Source organism: Ostrinia nubilalis, chromosome 20 (genome assembly GCF_963855985.1).
Source record: "Ostrinia nubilalis chromosome 20, ilOstNubi1.1, whole genome shotgun sequence".
NCBI classification, from domain to species: domain Eukaryota; kingdom Metazoa; phylum Arthropoda; class Insecta; order Lepidoptera; family Crambidae; genus Ostrinia; species Ostrinia nubilalis.
In genome coordinates, this window is record NC_087107.1 from 3,494,864 (window position 1) to 3,516,766 (window position 21,903).

The 21,903-nt window shown below is 37.4% G+C and overlaps 2 protein-coding genes across 2 annotated transcripts in view; one reads left to right on the plus strand and one right to left on the minus strand.

Moving 5' to 3' along the window:
• LOC135081468 (transketolase-like protein 2) overlaps positions 1 to 3,445 on the plus strand; it is a 21,183-nt gene extending 17,738 nt beyond the window's left edge. The window contains exons 10-13 of the mRNA XM_063976173.1: positions 209 to 326; positions 868 to 979; positions 1,463 to 1,582; positions 2,156 to 3,445. Coding sequence (XP_063832243.1) covers positions 209 to 326; positions 868 to 979; positions 1,463 to 1,582; positions 2,156 to 2,328 — 523 coding nt within the window. The 3' untranslated portion in view covers positions 2,329 to 3,445. The remainder of the gene's footprint in view (positions 1 to 208; positions 327 to 867; positions 980 to 1,462; positions 1,583 to 2,155) is intronic.
• On the minus strand, positions 2,875 to 20,017 carry LOC135081464 (uncharacterized). The gene is made up of 3 exons (XM_063976164.1): positions 19,812 to 20,017; positions 8,038 to 8,116; positions 2,875 to 6,914 (listed from the first exon to the last, which is right to left on the minus strand). The coding sequence occupies exons 1-3, from the start codon at positions 19,837 to 19,839 to the stop codon at positions 4,892 to 4,894; spliced, it is 2,130 nt and encodes a 709-aa protein (XP_063832234.1). The 5' UTR covers positions 19,840 to 20,017; the 3' UTR covers positions 2,875 to 4,891.
• Between the last annotated feature and the right edge of the window lie 1,886 nt (positions 20,018 to 21,903).

Genomic DNA, 21,903 nt, shown 5'->3' on the forward strand with positions numbered 1-21,903 from the left:
TTCACCATACCATTTATATGCATATGTTAACATGGGCTAGTGTCGGCTCATATACCCATTTACCTAACACCCTATATATCAGGCCCAGTGTACCCAATGTGGAAGAAGAGTTGTGTTTGTAAATGTTTTTAGATGTACACTACCTTTTTCACCGACCAATACCTTATTACTTTTATAGCTTATCATAAAAATATCCTCTTATCCACAGTGACGGAGTGTCGACCGAGCGTGCCGTAGAACTGGCAGCCAACACTAAGGGCATCTGCTACATCAGGACTTCCCGCCCCAACACAGACATTCTGTACGCCAACGATGAGGTGTTCAAGGTACGAAACGATTGATTTGCAAACGGTGTAATTAAGTACATTAGAAATAACTGTCGATAGGGCATCGAGATCGCATTGTCCTCATACAGCGTGAGATGTCCACCTACAAAGTGTAGTCAAAAAGGTTGTATGCAGGCCGCTTTCAACGAACCAAGCTGCAAGTCATTGGAGGAGGCCTATGTTCAGCAGGAGACGTCCTGTTTTTAAAATGATGATGTCTAAAGCCTGGTCCGTGAGCACGTAGAATTTTGTCCAATGACCCCAAGCTACCCATCCTTATCGCTCGCGCGTAATGTGCTCACGGACCAGACTTTAGTGAGGCTTGATGGAACCGGTTCTCATGGAAGTCATTGGGGGAGGCCTTTGTTCAGCAGTGGACGACCTATGGTTGAAATGATGATGATGATGCTTGCTATTACATAAAATATGTTTCCGGAGTATTCTTCCTGTTGGAACAGGTATTCTGTGAAGTCAATTCCTTAACTCTCACGTTATGTTAATTCTCTGACGTCAGCTCTTAACTCTCTTGTGTTTTGACCAGGTCGGCCAAGCCAAAATCGTCCGTGAGTCTCCAAAGGATAAGGTTCTGTTGATCGGCGCCGGCGTCACTCTGCACGAGGCTGTCACCGCCGCCAACAAGCTGAAGGAAGAAGGTATGATCGTGGCTCTTATTACGCTAGTGTTAGAGTTCAAATTTGAATCTCTCTAGTTCTGTTTCTTTCGTCTGCGTCTTGGTGTTTGATTTTTTGTTGGACTTGGTAATATCAATGATTAGTGTTTGGAGACGAATGAGACCCACGCGGAATCCGAATCTGCAAATGCAACAGCTGTTGTGTTTCCTGTTTTTTCCGATTTCACTACTACAGTAGGTCTAATGCGTAACCAAGTCAATTTCTGAAGAATGGAACTGGCATGGGAGGGTTTTTTGTGACGTCAAATGTCAGTGAGACTTCAAATGTGCTTCAGACATTATGCTCTGACAAGTCCTATGTCACCCATCCCTTACCGCTCCCATGCCGCAGGTATTAACTCAATTATATTTCCAGTTAGTTCTAAAGTGAAATTGATGAGAGAATAAAACCTCCCTGTATAGATCTAATAATATGTAAGTTAATCAACAACCAAATCTCTTGCAGGCGTGGACGCGCGAGTCTTGGACCCGTTCACCATCAAGCCCCTGGACGAGGCCGCCGTGATCAAGCACGCGCGTGCTGCTGGTGGAAGAATTGTTGTCGTGGAGGACCACTACCAAGCCGGTGAGTGACAAGGACAGAATAGTAATTGTAGAAGAAAAACTTAACTTTCACCTATGAACGATTGAGTGAGAGGTGACAATAGCCCAATGTTGTCGGATCATATCCGTGGAATGCTGTGCGAACCCCGCCGCTGGAATTTTTGACCGACCCCTAACACTAGCTTATTTAGCATGGCTAGAGTGGTTAACGGGATAATATAACCCTATACCAGGCTCAACAAAAACAGTCATTGGTTTTCAACCGCATCTTCACAGCATTAAGTTCAAATTGATCTTAATGCTGAATTTGAATGGAAATTGAATGGCCACCAGAGCCTGGTTAAGGATTAGTAATATTCTTCAATTAAAATTCTCTCTCTCTCTCTCTTTCTGTCATAGAAATGACAGATGTTATTCATTTTTCTTACTTTAAATAAACAAATTCCTTTATTTACCTCGAGTTAATTAGAGACAATCTTGCAAGAAACTGCTGTAACAGTGGAAACCATATAACCTTATAATTTACCTAATCTTTTCTGTTTAATGTACTTTTTTGTGTCAAATAAATACTTATCAATTCCATTCCATATTCCAGGTGGACTCGGCGAAGCAGTGCTCTCAGCTGTAGCCTTAGAACGCGATATCGTGGTCAAGCATGTCTACGTGCGCGAAGTCCCGCGCTCGGGCCCGCCCACGGCTCTCCTCGACAAATACGGCATCTCGGCTCCCCACGTGGTCGCCGCCGCCAAAGCCGTCCTTAAGGCGTAGGCCGAAGGCGCAAAACGGTTTGTCAGTTACTGTTCTTATGTAAATAGTCTTCCGTGTGTGATGAGCGTAAGAGACGGCATCTGTTTTTTGTTTCAATAGTTTTGGAAAAGTGGGCGTGGCTAATATTTCAACCACACCAACGCGTGCTTATCGCCATTGCCGGCGCGATCAAAGGCCAATGGCATATCCTGCGACCCATGACAGTTCACGCGACCTATCATTTCCCTATGATCGCACGATCGATTGGTTTAACTTTCTTTTGTTTTTATTAAAAATGAATAGAAATGCTACGTCTACTTACATGTTACTTGTGAGTCGAAGTGCCGTAATACAGGGTGTGCGAAGGCTAAAATGGTGTATAGCGTTTTTACGCTTTACGGCATAAAATTGTAACAAAAATGTGATATAACTTTGCGCAAATTTACATTGATATAAAATGATCTGGGTGTATTGTGATAAATTCGATAAGAACAGTAACTTTAAAAAAAACATTCCCGTGTCACAGATTCCATAAGAATCGCCTCCTAAAATTTGAAAATAAATGTAAACCGGTTTTGACTATTTTTAACCGGTTTTTAAGTACACTGCGTAGTTCCTAACGCTACACTAGATGTAAGAATCGATGATCATGGTTGTATGTTATATTATAGATTTTTATATCTTTTATATGTTACTATATTCTATGTGTAATAACGTTTATAAGTGCCTTTATATTGAAAGACGCACAAGGTATATAGACTGTTGAAGGTTTTGGAAAGATTTTGAAGGGTTAGGTGATAAGTGTAACTACCCGCATTTTTGCCTGTTTCATATATGTTAGCCAGAATATGGCTATATCTATTTTGGGACCATTGTTGCTTGATATTTTTATATTCCTTGTTACATCCTTTTTTGTAGATGATTTAACTGTGTGATTTCTTTGAAAGAAATAATCCTGTTTAAAATTAGTATTGTTATGTCATCGAATTGGAGGCTAAAATCTTTTTGTTTAATCGTAGACTTCCTTCGTTGATAAATCACAAAACGTTTAGATTTGGTTAAAGTTTATTTCTGGGACGTTTACATTCCTTTTTTGCATAACAGAAACATTCTGTAATAAAGTTTATTGAGTACAAAACTGAGTTTTTTATTATACAAAACAATTTATTTATATTATTTATGTATTAAGTTCATTAAAATGTCTGTACAAGTTAAAACAACTAACAAATGAGTATAAAACTTAACAGTAATGACTAGATAAGACTCTTGCTTTTTATATGTACAATTTATTCGAACTAGGCCTTATTTTAAGTTAGAGGTGTCAACTGACTAGTTTTGTTAGTATATTTAAAAAAAACTATTAGCTTTACATCAAACGTATAACACATCCTATACAAAAATAGTGAAATATTTATACAAAATGTAAACAAGTTTGTTTTTTAAAGACAAATATAAATATTGATTGTCAATGACATATTAAATAATTCGCTTTGACGGATTTGCCATGTACACTTATTATAAAAATGCTAACAGCTTAAAATGTTTTATAACTTATAAATTACTGATTAAAATTAGGTACAACAGGAGCACAACACTAACTATTGTCACAATTTGATAAAAAATTAATATATTATTTGAGCTCAGATCACCAATATCCGTAACAAAAAATTAGGGCTCATTTCACCACCTACAAATTAATATTTACAACCTTTTTGTATGCAAAAAGTTTAAACCCACACCTGTCCAGGATATTGAGATATCAATCGTTTTGAGAAGACCCTCTAGTAGTGAAATAAACCCTATACATATTAATATAAGGTACACAACACAAAAACATAAAGCGACACACACTTCAGTACTTGGACGGAGCGGCGATTCAGAAATTCGGAGTAACTTTTAGTCTCACTATATATAAATAAATGCATCTGTCGGCCATTTTGGGCCGGTACATCGCGTCACTTCTTTGGCTTATACTGGGCATGATTCCACTGCCTCTATAAATCAAATTATCTCTTTCTTTCTTTAGTAAATAAAAAGGGACAACACATGATTTGTATGACATTTTACTGTGGTGGAATACTTTGTTAAATGTATGTTTTGGCAGTTTGAAAGAAAGAGATACAATGACAGTTTTAGAGCTAGTAAACATTTGTGGAATCGAACCTATAGCTCTGGTAAATACTAGGGACTGATAGCGTCGTGCAAAGCATTTTTTTAATTCTCACTCGCGTGTATTTTAATAAGCACTACCTCGGTTTGCATCAAACATTCTGGCGTAAAGTTCTATCTGTCAAAATGACAGTTCTTCAACCATAAGTAAATAAAGTCTATACAGTTAGACTTCGACTAATAACTCTCAGCATGTTTCATTCAAACTTAATTTATTTATCCATAAAATAAAAACAGTCTTTCAGCACCGTTTACTCCTTAGTCTCTTTTCATCAGTACTAAAAACTCAAAATAAGTTTTGGGCTAAAACGGTGCTACACCTGTTATAATTTTTATGAAAACCCCGGTTATTGTCTAGCACAGTCAGCATAAAACGAAACCAAAAAGAACACTATCAATCCCAACGTCCCGTCTCTCAGCCCCATTCTCCAGCTGTTCCTTCGTTTGCCGGAGACGGCTGCGGTTCAGGTACTGCTTCAGCATTGTTCCTCTCTTCCAACTCCCCAGGAAGATAATCCTTCCAACTCCTGAACAAATACCTCGTAAACTTCCGTAGTTGCCTAAACTTGCAGTATGTTGCCCCTTCAGCTGATTGCAACTGCTGAGTCTGTATCAGAAACCCCTTCTCTTTAAACGTCTGCTCCAATTTCTCCCTCTGCAAACTCTTTTTAGACTTCCTCTTCTTCTTACTTAACTCTTCCTTGCTCAAAGATGTCGGGACTTCGACTTTCGCCACAGTCGACGCAGTAGCCTCAGCCTCAGCCTGTCTTCCTTGGTTTGAATTCTTATGCAAGTAATCATATCCTTTGTTACCCTTATTGCCAGTCCCACTGTAGTATCTAAAGTTGCCTCCAGAATCTACTGACAGCATTTTCTTCTCTTGCAAAGAAGGCTTCGACCCACCAGTGAATTTGAATTTACAGATACTGACTTCTGTCGTTGGAGTGGTTGAGCTAGTTTTCGTTGGCATTGGAGGGATGAATATTGCAGACCGTTTTCTCTTTACTGGACCCGTCACAGGATTTGGAGACGTCCTCTTCATTTTTGACTGGTCCGGACTTCGCTTCGCCTCTTCCACCTGCTTTATCACTTTGGGGTCTAACAGTTCTGATATTTGTTTGAGTACTAATTTGCTTTTGCTCTCGTCTAGTGACGAGTTTGGTTCAGTCGACACACTTTCGTTGACACTGCTAGGTGTTGAATTGGCACGGTCCTGATCCTCGCTGGGCAGTTGCCCGGCCGCTGCTAGCCTTTGGTAGTATAACAGTTGTGTTTGTAAAGCTAAAGGATGCATGTAGATTCCTGCGTTAGGCCAGTATACGTAGCCAGGGAATTTCCCTTCGCCGTCTGGACTGGCGGTGGACTGTGCTGGCTCAGATAACGCTGGAGATATATTCCTAGTTTGCCTGGACAGGTCTGGTGAACTGCTCGCAGTGGCAGGTAGAAGATTCGTGTTCCTCTGTATCACAGAAATTGCATTCGACTGTTCAGTCTTTCGGATTTCTTGTTCAGCTTCCAATTCCATTTCAGTTTTCACTTCAGGCATGGAAGGGTAGATGTTACCGAACTTTTTCTGAATTTGTAGCTTCAGATCTGAGAGATCTCTAATACACAAGTTCAAGGGTTCATCGTCGCTGTGTAGAGGCCCTGGGATAGTGAGAGGTGCTTCGGGCATCGGTTCATCAGGGCTGTTGAACCTTTGCGGCGACAGATTTTCTAACCGCCTTTTATTTTCTTGAGACAACTTCCTTTCTAATAGACTTGAAATAATTTTGTTCTGCAGATCTGTTTTAGGAGTGCTTGTAGGAGCATTTTCAGGTCGATATTGAGTGCCCATTGACAGCTGGTTTAATCTATCCTGCGCAGGAGGTGGTTGTCCTGGCACTACAGTTCCGTAATTTTCGTAGATTAAGTGGCAAATATCTGCCTTTTTAGGTTTTCGGCCTCTTCTTGGCTTAGAGTTGTTCAATGTCATCTCGCCCATGTACGGAAGATCGTCGTAGGTCACGATTTTACTGGGGGCTATTGTAGGGTTTTTTTTCTTCTTTTCTTCAGCTTTGGGCTTCGCTGCCATGTTTAGCACCGACGGTACACTAGGTACAGTTAATGTTCCCGTTTCGTTCTGTATTCCGGCTAGCCTCTGCGCCCATATCTTGAAGGTTTCATTGGTGATGTTGTTTAAGTCTATATTGGGTTCCACTTTGGGTTTCTCTTGTGGTTTTGGCTTCTGCGCTTGTTTAGCGTTGGCTTTCTGCAGGCTCTGCTCGTAGTGGTCGAGGTATTCCTGCGGGAGGGCCTGGTGGTGGAACTTCAGCTTCCATCGGTTCTTCTGCCGGTTCCGCACGTGCTTCTGCTTCGGCGGCTCTGTCTTTTCGGCGAGGCGGTCTTTGCTGGCTGATAGGAGTTGCTGCCGGAGAAGTTCTTTGTTCTCGGATGTTCTGAAAAAGATTAAATAGACCAGTCAATAAAAGATAACTCATAAAATGATCGAACTAAAATCTTATACTAACATGACGGATTTGATTTGGTTATCTAATGGGCATGTTTATGTTTATTTATTCAGAAATCTTGTGCGTACACGTGATTATTTAGTGGAGTAGTAAAAAGTTATCATTATAAATTCTAGTCTTATGAAGTGAGGGGTAAAATAATATTATATTCGTAGACCACCCATATGAAACGGTTTACTAAACTAATACAACGCAATTTGATGGTCAGCCTGTCCCGTATAATATTCTGATATCATCTGTTGCAATAATACTGGGTAGTTAAATGCAATGTGCGAATGCTACTGCCCACGACCGGCAATATGCGCGGAGTGAGTACGACAAACTATTAATATTGCACAAACATTGTTCGCGCATCCTTCAGAGCATGCGCGAGGTATTACGTTGTGCTACCTATTTAATACATAATCGTTTCGAATAGGTACAATGTAAACCATCATACTTAAGTATTTACCACATACTCGTATCCGAAGAACGCAGATTATCATCATTTTGGACTATGGTTGTCAACTGCTCTAAGGCCCAGAAAAGACGGTGAAATGCAACTGCAACGAAACTGCAACTTTCTGATGATTCTCATGAATGAAACTGAAACTGAAAGTTTCAAACTGCTCGCGTCATGTGTGGTCTCTCAACGGACGCTATGGCAGAAACTTAGATGCAACTCAAAAGTAACTAGCAGTTGCAGTTTCGTTGCAGTTGCGTTTCACCGTCTGTTCTGGGCCTAAGTCGTCGCCCCAAGAAAACTTGGCGGCGCACTGTAGCAGATGAGGCGAAGAAAATCGGCAAGACCTGGAGATCAAACGCGAAGCTTAAGACCGAACGCTATGGAGGACTATTGTGGACGCTCTATCCCATCTAGGGGACATAGGACCTTAAGTGAAGTGTCCTCCTCCTATGGAAATCTTTACTATACTACTACATTCTGTAAGAATGGTCACCCATCCAAACTCCGACGGCAAAGAGCGTTGCTTAACTTTGTTTATCGCTACCAAAGTGCCGTCACCATTGGGCTACGGGTACCGTAGGTGTTGATAAGGAAAATAGGCATCACCTGTTAGGCTGCAGGGCTTGTGGCGCGGGCGCGGGCGGCGCGGGACACACGTCGCCGCACGCCACTCGGCGCATCACTTCTGTAACAACGAAATGTTCTATTTTAAACCCAAATTCAATGGTACGATTGTTGGAATTCGGTTGTCATTGAGGAGAAAAACTGACAATGTGTTTATAGGTAGTTGCATTAAATTGATTCGTACGTAGTTGAAAATTGTTTTCATATAGGGTGACATTTGAGAATCGGGTCCCTATTTGTCAAAATTAACTACGTCTTTGAGCCAGACAATGCATGAATTCTATGTATTAATTCAAGTGACCCTACCATCTCCCTTATACATATTGTCCAAACAAAGGTGAGGCTGGGTGGATGTTTGTTTACCCTATCATGGGAAAACAGCTAATGAGGGTTTTCGCGATTGAAAAATCCGCCAGATGGCAATACGTAGACGCGAGGTCCAAATGCTGCATGATTAGTTATTTTTGATATGTCAAAATCCACCAATCACGCAGCATTTGGACCGTCTACGTATTGCCATCTGGCGGATTTTTCAATCGCGAAAACCCTCATTGGACAAAGAAGAAACTTAACTCCGAACTGACACACACGAACAAGGTCGCGGGCATTCGCAAGTTAATCTAACAAAAGACTACAGAAGGTTTGGATCCGTTCACTGCTGCTAATTGACAAACAACAACAACGACTACCTAGAAAATTGCAAATTGGCCAATTTGGTGTCCGGACACAGATTACCTAATCCTTCCACGCGGCTGGAAAGACTACAGTCTACAGTATCGTCTGCTCTGAATCATCGTAAGTCCAAAACGTATGTACCTATCTTTATTTAAGATTCGAATTAGCGCAGTCACCCGACCGCTTGCCCAAAAAAGCGGGCCGATTTGAACGTCTGAAACCCGAGCGCGACCGAAATACGCGCGCCCGAATAAAAGACGCTGCCTATTTCGCAACGCGCACGCGCATACGGGAACAACTCGCGCGCATTCGGGGAACAATATCAATTTCCCGCTACGAGTGCTGCATCTGCTTTCGGATTTGGGACAAGTGCACGGTTGTGTGCAATTTTACGGTTTATGGGTACGAATGTAATGAGGACATTCGGGGTGAAAATAATAATTATGGTATGGTTTTTTCTGCAAATACTTTACATTTAATTACAACCTTATAAGTACCTATACCTACGTCCTACATATTGGATGCTGTCGTCCGTAGGTATACTAAAGATATCATGGTAAACTACATGACTCACGGTTTCACAAAAAAAAGGTAAAGTACCCACCTAAATAGATGAGCTTATTTGAATGTACTGAAAGGACGTAACACTTTTAATTACATCTTATATAAATTGCATTAATGATTTCGTTTTAACCAAGTAAGTAAACAGCGAGACGACCCATGACCGGCTCGGCCTGGCTCGACCCCAAATAAAATGGGAATGGGCCAGGCAAAGAAGGTTTTGTTTTAACCCTTAATGTTAAAAATATAGTTAGATTATGATGCCATTATGTAAGTCATTTTTAAACAAAGTTGCTTCCTAGCATTGATGTAATAGGTACGACTACATCAATCATTTGCCATGGCCTCGAACTAATAAAATTAGTACGCATGTTTGTGCGTAATTTATCTATCTCAACCCAAATAAATTAACGGACGATACAAATAAATCTAAACTGGGTTTATAGTCTGTCATCCGATCGTCTCCCACTAAGAAGTATAAAAATAATGGGCAGTCACGTGAGTCAGTGAGAGGATTTCCTTATATGGCTGGATACGATTTCTGTGCTAATTGATCCGTGTTTTGTAAATACACCCATTCTGTTATGGAAAAGTAGATCGATGTGATGACACTGTAATTAACTAATGATCTTGAGATAGATACAGTTATTAAATTAATTAATCTTATCAGAAACAAAACAAACATAGTGAAATAGGGCTGTGTTACACAATAACAAAAGCATAAAGTTTTCTTTTCTATAACTCTTAAATTATGTCATAGAATCACTATCCAGAAATCCAGAGCATGAGGTAGTGCCTATCTGGTGACCAAACTGTTTCATTAGAAAGAAAAAATATTTGGTACCAGAAATAAAAACAACACAAGTAATCAGCATGAGCAAAACAAAATTGTTATACCAAATTGGTCTGCTCAGTATGAAGGTATACACAGGGTTTGTAATTATGAGTAAGTACCTGCTGCCTACTTCTAATAAAACTAACTAAGGCACTCTATGAGTCTCAATACACAAACTCAAAAATTACTAAACTAAGTTTCAAACTACGTACGAGGGGCGGCTGAAAAGTTTTGAGCCTAGGGTATTAAACATGCCGATAGAAAAGTATAAAAAATATATTTTCCTATTTAATCTCCCTCTACTACAACGGACTTCTTACATTTGTGTAAAAGAGCTTTTAACCCACTGAAAAAAAAATCGCAATATTTGCCTTCGAAATGAGCCTTTAACGCCGCCTTCATTTCTTTGTCACTCAAAAATCTTCGTTCCTGAAGGCCTTTTTTCCAATTTGAGAATTAGACAAAATAGCTAGGGATTCGGACTAAAATGTGTGGTGGGTGATTAATTTCTTGAAATCCAATTTTACCCGGGGCAAGCCATGCAACATGGGTGATGTGCGCGGGCGAATTGTCTTGCAATAACAGATTTCCTTTCGCCAGTTTGCCTCTCAATATTTCAACAACCACTTGACGCACTCTTATCAACAGTACAGTATAATAATCTCCGTTTATTGTAGTTTTTTTTAAATAGGTAGTCAATGAATAAAATTCCTCCACAATCCCAAAAATAGTGTCTATGAGCTTGGGTGTCGATCACTCCACTTTGAATTTCCGCGGCGGCGTTTTCCCTTTTAAATCCATTGCATTGACTCTTATTTTGACTCTACATCATACTGCCGAATCTATTACTTATCAATAGTGACAATTTGAGAAAAAAAATTGATAGGATTATGGCCAAAGATGTCCTAAAACCCCTGCGAAGTTGTGACTCGACGCTGGTTATCGAGCGGCGTGAGCATTTTTGGCACACATCGCGCGCACCTCTTTTTCATGAAAATTAGTATGAAAAATATCGCCAATACGTTCCATGCTAATGCCTATATGGCTTCAGCTATCTGTCACAGCTTAATTCGCTGATCTCTAAAGCAAGATTCTTTAAATTTTCATTATTTTATTCGTTAATGGCGAAATCTGGCCGCCCTGACTTGCAGTCATCTTTTAGCGACTCCTTCCCATGCTTGAACTATCGGATCCAATCTTCCATGATGGCAAATGAAGGCCCAGACTCCCCATAAACTGTAAACATCTCATCAAATGTTACCGTCAGCGTTTTGTTCCTCTTTTTGAGGAATTTTATGACAACTGTGTACTTCAATTTCGTATATTGCGCGGATGACTGAGACATGATGATGTTTACGAATTAATTACTAAAAGCGTGATGACGCTAATGAAATGAAACTTTGTACATATACTAAGGAGGTTATTGGCAAATTAATTAAATTTAGTGCGAGTCAATAATAACACTTGAAGATACTTAGGCTCAAAACTTTTCAGCCGCCCCTCGTATTTGAACTGCCACCCAAACCAGTTCTAAATTAGTTATAACAAAGTCTGTTAATTACATTCTTTAAACCAACATCATTGTTATTTTCACAGCAAAACACTGCGGAATGATTACCTACTACGCCGGTCGATTCAAGCGATGACACGGTAGAATAATTACTTAACATCCGTTTTGTGCTAAAACACGATTGTAAGCTAATTTGGGTTTAATTAAATATACCTATTCTGTGTGGTACGGTTTCACATTTTTGATACCTGCATTTTTGAAGATACTAACTTAAATGTAAAACTCAGATGCAAAGCAAAATATACATCAAGAATCTTCTTCTTCTACTATTGTCTGAGCAAACTAAAAATTAGGTACAAAAGACACATTTCGATTTGTAACCACTAGACCACGGATCAATATTAGGTAAACATTTTACTGGAGTAGGTCATTAAACTTATCCATTTTGTTATCACATGAGGTTCGACTTATATAAAATTCAGTTAGACTGTTTGATATTTAGCCAGTAGGTCTACAACCGTTAACCCTTAACTAAATCTCGTAGTATCCATAGATAGAGCAAGGAAAATTCGTTACGATTTTTTAATAAGTCGGTATCTGAAAATGTTATTGTTGTACAAATCTAGATTAGTTTAAACTTGTTGGTGATCTTTTTAAATGAATAAATAAAAATAGAAAAAAAAAGACAACAATATCTGTCTTGTCAACAGCACGGTACCAGGATATGTGACGTCACGCTACGTAGCGCCCTGCGCTGGCGCAGCGCCAATGCGTCACTGAATCAGTTGGTGGAGTAAACCAAACATCATTATCGGTTACGCAAGAATTTACTTGTAAATCGAGTAATTTGGCTAAAAATATCGGCGATAAAGCGATTTGATACAGATCAGTAAACGCCAGTCCAATATATATTGTTTTACCATTAAAATGTTTGCTAATGTAATTTAAAAAATAAAATAAAAGCCTGCCAAATATCGTGATTCTGGTGATATTACAATATTTTGGATAGAATCATTATCAAAAATAAAAGAAAAATTGTCATATTAACAGCTGATTTGATAATTACGGAGGGTTTTCAGAAGCGATATTCAATATCGTCTGTTTTCAGAATTAACCCATTACTGCTCGGATTGTTTTTTTACATAAATGTACGAGTATAGTCGAAACTATGTTTTGTAAGATAGTAACAGACTGTGATATGTAACAAATGGTTCAGTATTGCTTATTTACAGGTCGATTAAATTTAATCACTGCTATAAAGTGCAATTATCCAGACTGTTGAATAACAGGTATTTTTCAAAACTGTTTAAAACTTCTTACCTTCTTCATGAAGAGTTCTCATAACTTATTATAAACTTGCGAATATTACTTTCACAGCATGTTATTTGTATCAAATCCATACAACTACTGACTCTACATAGGTTGTTTGGGTGACATCATAACTACAATACAAGTCAGTTCATTCAATAATGACCGCAAAAAATGAGGAAACGCGTACATTTTGATGCTGTGTGAGGTGACTAAACGCGGGATGCCCGTGTTATTATTATTTGTATATTTTTTTTTCTGCGTAATAAAACTTTTTCTTTAAGTATTGGAAAAAAAAAAGATTAAATTTTACCTAATTTTTGGTACGTTTCTTTCATTGCGTTAAGTGCAAGCTTACTTATTTGCAGGTATAGCCAAAATTCGCAACAGATTTTTACTTACTATAATTATTTCGTGTTAATCTCTCGTGTTATCATCAGTAAGTTCTTTTGAATTCAGTAAGCAAATTAAAATATCTATGAGAGTCCCCTGCCTAAAACTAGACATCTATAAATAAAAGTATCTCAACGGAACGGTAAACACAACCACGTGACCGGCGCACGCGCGTTTTGAGAGAAGTCGAAAACGCAATTACCTTTGTCAAATAAGTGGGACATAAATTAAATAAATGTAAAGGGAAATAGTTTTGATAGCCTACTCCCATGAACTTTCGAATTTTCCAAATGTATAAAAGGCCTAGTTTATGTACCTACTGATCACAAAATGTAATGGCATGCGTATAATTTTAAAAGGTTTAATAGTGCTTATCGTTGTTACCTGCCCTACCACACAATAAAAAGTATATTTTTAACTAGACATTTTCTACTACATACTAAGAGGAGTAGTAGGTAACATAAAGATAGTGATAGACTAGTTTGAGAACCATCTGCCAACTTACAGTAACATTAATAAATGTTGGTTACAAAGGTGGACCTACAATATCGTGGGAGTGAATTCATATTCACAATATTATAATTCTGCTTATGGCCACTTAATACGTGCTTTATTGTTTTATGATGATGGTGATCACAATTTTGTGAACATAATGTTGGTATAAAAATGTTAAAACACTGGTGGTGGGTTTCTATTACAAGTTGGTACATATTTTGCCAACAGCACAAAATTATTTACATGTAGAGTTCAGACTGACACCCAAAGGAGCCAATAAGTTCGCAACACGTCTTTGTTACAATTGGAATGAGGTTGTGTTGTCAACTTTTTGGCCACTTTGGGTGTCACGAACTATTTGACGCTTCACAAACATTACTATGAGGTCTCACAGTGCGCATGGACACACAGGGTGATACACGAACCAATCACAGAGCTCTATTCAACGCTGTGCGTTCGATTTGCTGATTCACTTATCTGATTGTTAGACTTCTTAGATCCTTGTAGATATCAGTCTCTACCACTCTACTCTACTTGATTTCTTACGATCCAACTACATAGTACCTACCTACTAAGATGTCAATAGCACAATATTGTCATTGTTCCTCCCATCTCGATTTGCCAAATCCGATTGAGTCGTTACACAAAAAAGCTTTTTAAGCTTTTTCTAAAATTAAAACAAATTTTTATACAAGTATTTTTGAAATGTTGCAAATTAACTCAATGTTCAACAAGAACCATAGTAGGTTCTTGTTGAACATTGAGTTACGTACAAGCTAAGTGGCTTGGAGTCCAATTTGGCATTCTGCATACAAAATAAATTGCTATAAAATAAGCAGCATAAAGGGAACGATAATAGTGTCCTTATTTGGTGAATGGAGAACAAAATTATTATACAGAATGAATCATATCAACCGGCGTAGGAGAGCTCTGGGAGGTTCAATCGTTCGCTCTTATTTTCTCAGCAATAAGGTGTAGTTTAAGTTGACAGGATATAAGTTATTTATTACAATATACAACAAAACATTGACCAAAGATGTGGATTAGCCATAGTGGGAAGATGGCTTTACATAATAATGCTAAATCCGAACGTAGGCTATTAAGTGGGTGCACATTTTTGTTCTAAACTATAAACTCTATTTATGTACGTAGGAGAGATTTAGAAAAGCTACTAGTATCTTTTTATGGGTATATAAGGATATGAGTTAAAAGGCATGATATAAATAGCTAACAGTTTTCTCTGCCTAATTTCATTCTTAAGAAATCCTAACATCGATTTCCAAACTTTGCTAAACCTTTGGATGTTTTGCAAAAGGGTTCCAAATGACAAATTATAAGTTCAAAGAATCACAGGTTTTGTAAAATTAATTAAAAAAAACCATCCAATTAATGAAAACATTCTGTTGAAATCTGAGTTCCTTTTTGCTATTAACTTAGATTTATATTATATGTATTTACTTTACAAATACAGTTTTTGTCTATGTGCATCTAAAAATCTATTTCTATCCTGTGTCAGTATCAACCCTAGTGTGAGACTACATTAATAGCAAAATCAGAGTCCATTTTTTTTATGAAAACGTTAAATTAATAAATCATCCTGTAAAAAGCAGATGAGTAAAAAATAGGCGCCATTATTATCAGTGGTTTAGCCAAGTTTTGTCGGCCAAATGACACAGTGGCCAAATTTTAATGATGATTAGGCCTAATTACTTTTTTATGACAAATATTCAGCTAAATGACGTCCACTGCTGGACAAAGGCCTTCCCCAAGGTTTTCCACAATGAACGGTCCTGCGCTGCCCGCAACCAGGTTCTTCCCGCGACTATAATGAGTTAACGATGAAGAAAACAGCACAGATTCACGCACTTTTTAATGGTAAAATTTTAATATTCTTGCAAATATTTACTATTTACAGGCTTGCAAGACATTGTTTTTATATGAAAAAACAAGCATATTTCCTATAATTTACATTAAAAAAATTTGAAGTGACACATAGTTTATAGTTTAAAATGTCAACAATGTAATACGGGCAAATTGACCCAAATAAAACGTACGGAATATTGAAACAGCAAACATTGCCTCTTTGGCTCTTCGCAAATTGGACAGAGACATTCACCGCCCATATTTGGCGACGATAACTGAAAACACCTCGACGCAGGCGCAGGTGGCTATTTAGCAAGTGCTACCAAACATAAAAGTTTGTTTGCGGCAAATAAAGTAGTGAGAAAACTCAATAATAATCGCGGAACTTTCTTATATGACACTTTGTTTTTCTTTTAACGCCCTTTTTAGTGTTATTAGCTGTGCTTGACTTGAAATATTGTTTATTTATTTATGGATTGCATTGAATAATGTGGCCGCCCCGCTCGACTAATGTGGTGAACCTTTCCACGAGGGGCTAACCCCTAAACTTAACTAATAATTCTTTTTTTATTACAAATGAATAGAAATACTACATTGAGCATGCAATTTTATCGTAAGAAAATATTTTTATGAATGATATATATTTTTTTAATCAGGTGTGCTGTTTTTTGTGTTTTAATCTATAACTATTGCAAGTAAACCTTTCAAATTAATATTCATTGAACTAAAATATTCAAATGCATATTTATGCAGAATATAAGTGTCTAATGTTGGCCTTCACACCTAATCATAAGAAATTAAAAGTGAAGTAAGTACATAAGTCTTGGTAGCGGCCTGTCCAGCCTTTACCAACCGGTCAACGTGGAAATCATTGGGGGAGACCTATGTTCAGCAGTGGACGTCCTATGGCTGAAATGATGATGATGACTTAAGTTGTAATATTTCCTTAAGCTTGAAGTAGTCTGTGTCATTACATTAGGCACGGCTGTTATTTGATGCGCCATAAAGTGAGACGAGCAAACACTGACGAATTCGGTAGTACTTGTGACACACATTACACACAGTGTTTACATTACATTTGCCTGATTTGTAGTGAAAATCATCACAAATTGGGTCGGTGACACGATTTGTTTATTTGTTTTTTGAACTTTTGGGAAAAAATTGACAAACATTATTTTGTAAAAAAAACTGTTTTACCTACCTGGGATTGCGCCTCAAAACTTTGTTATTGCACAAAGTTGATGACGAACATTTTTGAGTCTTTTCTGAACGAAGCTCTAAAGTTGATTCAATATCAAGCTTTAATAGAAGCTTTGGTTGGTTGAATTCCAATATTTAGATCAAATACAGGGCATACTATCATTGATTACATGTCAGTAAGGCAAAAGGATGTAGTCATTTGAAATGGATTATAATAACACGTTATAAATGATTTTATAACATTACTATCGTTTTAAAATAAAAATAAAGTTATTTTTCATCCAATTTATTCTTCTACAGACGAAGAATTTGCCAACAGTGGTTAAATTGTTGTCGTCTATTTTGAACTTAATAAAGATGAAATAAGGGTGCAACCAAAGAAAATTATTTCTCACTGAACTAGTTAAAGGCTATAAACACATATCCGGCGCGATAATTATATTGCGAGCTCGCGCGATATATGCGATGCCCACGTGTGACAGTCTACGTCAAATCTATCTATTTCGGGTCTGTGCTTACTATGGAGTACGCTATATTAGAGGGCCGTGTGTCTGTGAGTGGGGCGGAGAAATTTATTGAGTAATAGTGTCTGTCCGAGCTATATTTAATTCGTAAATGGGCATGAAGCAAGAATTATCAATAGCTGTATAATGTATCCCACCAAAAACATTCTGTAAAAAAACTAGCCAAGTCTCGATGGAGCTGCTTGTTTATCTCTAAAAAGTAATGAAATCTAGACAAAGTCGTGCCAAGTCTATGGTTCCTTACTGCGATTTCTTTATTATTATAGTTAATGTTGTGTGACTTGGCCGTTGAAGGGTGACAAAACCAGGTGCTCCATGACACCATTGCACCAATCTGTCGCCAGAACCGCTACCCATTGACGATGGAAAATTGCCACTTGGAAAACGTTGGTTCAACAATAACCAGTCAATTGTGGGTTCAGTAAAGCTGCGTATTTATAATGTATGATTATCTTAATAAAGATTGTTCAACGGCCAAGTCACACAACATTAACTATAATAATAAAGAAATCGCAGTAAGGAACCATAGACTTGGCACGACTTTGTCTAGATTTCATTACTTTTTAGAGATAAACAAGCAGCTCCATCGAGACTTGGCTAGTTTTTTTACAGAATGTTTTTGGTGGGATTTCACTTCTTTTTGTAGAACGTGGCAAAGTTATTTAACGTCGTCGTTTTATCGACATTTTTTTACGATATTAAACACAAATAAACTTAACGACCTTTAAAATGGACAACGAATCAGAATTGTTTTAATAACATAACCTAAGCGAACCTTATAGTATAATAAACGAAATCAACGAAATGCAAATTACACAACATTCAACTTAATCGACGACTTTCTCTAGAAAGAATAAAAATCTGGACACCGCTTGCTAGTGCTAGCGCCATCTAGCGGTGAGCGATACAGGCGAACACCACGGTATGGGAGTAGTATTGATTATGAATGTGGTTACTCCAGATCTACGTTTTTCCTAGTTTTTATAGTTTTCCCTTCATGTGGCCATTAAACCCTAACTCTGTACCAAATTTCAGCTCTCTGAGTTAATGGGAAGTACTAGTTCTATTTTGATGATCATCAGTGAGTGACTGTCGTAAATGCGAAACTTTGCTTTCGCTTAACTTCGGAACTAAATGACCTACAGACTTGAAATTTTGGATTTAAAGTATGTGATTATAGCTTACTAAATGACGAAAATTTCTGCGTTCTGGTCTTATCCAGAGGTTCTCAAATAGGGGCCTGAAAATGCGGCGAAATGGTTCGAGTAAAGGATGGTACGGCAGTGTTTGCTTCGCGCTCGACTTGGCGGGGGCACTGCCGTGCCCCCAGATCGCTGTAGGTAAAGACGACGGCACGTCAATTTATACACTGTGTCATCTTACAATACTGCAACAAAAATGTGTACCTCCACTAATTTGGATTCATTTGTTAATACTTATTTGTTAATTTATATTTTTCAAGTCAAAAAAGAGTTAAAAATATGAACAATCTCCAAAACGCTAGAAATAACAATCTGAAAGAAGCTGAAAATTGAAAATAGAAACCTGTAGCTGGTACTCAGTAAATTTTTTTCTGACAGAAATGTTTTGCTTAAACGTGATTTTTATGATAAAGTTAACAAAAAAAAATACTAACAAGAACATGTTGAGAATCTATGACCTTTCGTTATAATTGAACATAAAAGTAGGTTGTATATTACTTAAAATGCGCAATGATTTAATACTAACACCCGCATCACGTAGAGCGTAGGCCGTTACAGTATAATTACATAAACAATATTGCCAAGTAACAACACTATATTGCACATAAATAGTACCATTTATTACGTACACATACAAGTATGTAGAGGGGACTTTATGAATTTTGATTAATTTTAAATAAATGCCAAAGTGTTTGAAGAATACCTAGTCAACAATTTTGTAACCTCATTTATTTATTTAATTTATAAATTGCAGTAATTGTCCAACAATTTTATATTGGTAGCTCAATACAGTAAAAAAACAATCGTAAATTAAAGTATTTGAACAATTAAATCGTCAGGACAAAAATTACGAGAGTTGTATAGTTATGTAAACAACTAATTAGCGCTAGACTCGTTATTATTAGTGAAGTAAAATAAAAAAGCGCGATAAATCAAAATGTATCGAAACAGACGGTCGATAATGCAATATTACCCGTTTCTGGTTGTAATAGAAATAATTTTGCAATCAATTGGGTAATAACTCTAATTTATAACAACATAGAATTCCAAATATGTTTTCAGTGGTTTGTTGACGCAATGTTTTAATGGACACAATCTTATCAGTACGAATTGAGGTCGCTGATAACGCGACAAAAGTTCACGTACGTAAATTTTACGCAGCAAAATGTTAAAAAATATATCAAACTGACCTCCTCCTTCGGGCAGCATTTGTGACATCCAAATCCTTTAATCTATCACTGCACATCGATCACTATCACGGCATTACAATGCACTGCGATGCGTTATCATCACCGGCGGCGCGCGCGCACTGCGCCGCTCTAATCTAAATACAGACAACTCGCTCCCGACCAAAATCGCTCGTATTACTTTCGGTTTCCATACGGCCTAAATTTAGAGGCCGCTCGCACAGAAATAAAAACGTTTTTACGTGTTTTTCGACAGTATTAGACGGGAATAGCGCGCGTTTAGCACGCTGGGGTCGTGCCAGCGCGAAATCCGAGATTCATGCCTTATTTGGCAGCCGATGGATCACATTTGGGTATTTAGTTTCGGCGCGCGCGCATCGGTGCGCTAATTTCAGCGGCTTCCGCTGCGCGATCCGATGCGTTACCTGCCCCGCGGCTGCCTTATAAGGGAAATGGAGTATGGCTATTTATGTAAAGATTCCGTTTCAAATCTTCGAAGCAAAAATCTCAAAACTCTTCTCAGCAATATCTAACAATTTTTACTACTTTGAAAACACGAGGTCCTATAGGGTCATTCCATGACAAATGTTACCGAGGGTGAAAAACTAAATATGTTCTTTTCGCATTAAATCTGATGAATTTTGAAAGTAAACATTCCAAATTATAATGTGCCACAAAAAAAATCTGAAAGAAACAAGTAATTTTTAAGTTATTAGTCTTCAAAGTCTATACTTAAGTCAACTGTCTGAATGATCATTTTCTCTCTAATTATTGGTAATACGATTTAAAAAAAAACTATCAATCTGTGAAACGTTTTGCCACTATATGATTCGAGGGTATTTATCATAGTATTGGGAGATAGCGTCATAGTCCCAAAAAAATTGATAATCATCAAGTTTTAAGTGTGTTTTCTTGTTACTTCGGCGATGTAACACCCGAAACAGAAAAACAGTTATTTGTTTTATTATTGTACCTTACACATGGATTAGGGTAACAATATTTGGTAAAAGTAAGGTCATGGTAGTAATGATTTCAAATAGTAACTAATATCTGAGCATGATACTAATTTAGTATGTTTCTTTCTTGATTAAAAACTGTAACACCCGAAACGTTTCGGGTATTACATTTTTATTTATATGTCGATAATGTGTGTATGTTACGGTCAAAGTGATAAATGTGAAAATTATGAATAATCGCCGGTTATTATGAATAATTACCGCATGATTTGGTAAATGTGATTAATATGAGGTCATTTATGTGTGTATAAAACTAAATAGGCGGCTTAGGGGTGGCCCAAGGGCCACCCCCGCCGCACCTTAACCTATTTTTTACTTTAAATCAAAACATTATGTTATAGGCATCATGGAAAAGTAATATTATGCAAAAAACATTCCAAACTCATTATGCCAAATTATATTAATATATGATATCAAAACGTTCAAAAGTTTGGCTGTACACGAGCACGTACACAAGATGTTGTTCTCTTTTATGAAATTTGTTAGTACTAAGGTTGAATTATTAAATAATCACTGTTAAATGTGATTAATTTATCACTTTCACCGCGACTGTCGGGAATTATTCATAATAACCGGTTATTATTAATAATTTTCAATTTATCACATTAACCGTAACATGTATATTGCTTGGAGAAGTGAAAAAGTACTACTGTGAGGGTCCTTTGACCTCCCACTAGCGCTGGCATCGGAAAAGGAGTCATATTTCTTAATTTAAGACTTTTTTGAAATGTCGACTTAACACTAAAATTAAGGTATTGCTAAAAAGTGTCGATGTTTGACATTTCCAATAAATATCGTAATTAGAAATTAAAGTAATGCTATTTTAAGCCAAAAACAATAGAAAAAGCTATATTCTGAGGAAAAATTAAACTTGAACTTTGTATATTTTTTTTAAAAAGCTGCTTCGTAATTTCAAACCAGAATTCGCTCTATTTGTGTTTATTTGTTGTACTCCTTATTTTGTAGTACCTAGAGACTAATAAAACACCGATTTTATCGATAAAACGAGTTGAATTTTCGTACTCGTAACACCCGAAACAAAACCATTGTAACACCCGAAACAAAGAAAAAATTTATAA

Bases quoted from the DNA above. Each gene is read 5' to 3' on its own strand.
- LOC135081464 (XM_063976164.1), bottom strand. From the start codon at position 19,839: ATGTCACAAATGCTGCCCGAAGGAGGAG. The intron at 8,117-19,811 runs GTCAGTTTGATA...TCGTTGTTACAG, and splicing joins AATGCTGCCCGAAGGAGGAG to AAGTGATGCGCCGAGTGGCG. The intron at 6,915-8,037 runs GTGATGCCTATT...AATCTTTTTCAG, and splicing joins CAAGCCCTGCAGCCTAACAG to AACATCCGAGAACAAAGAAC.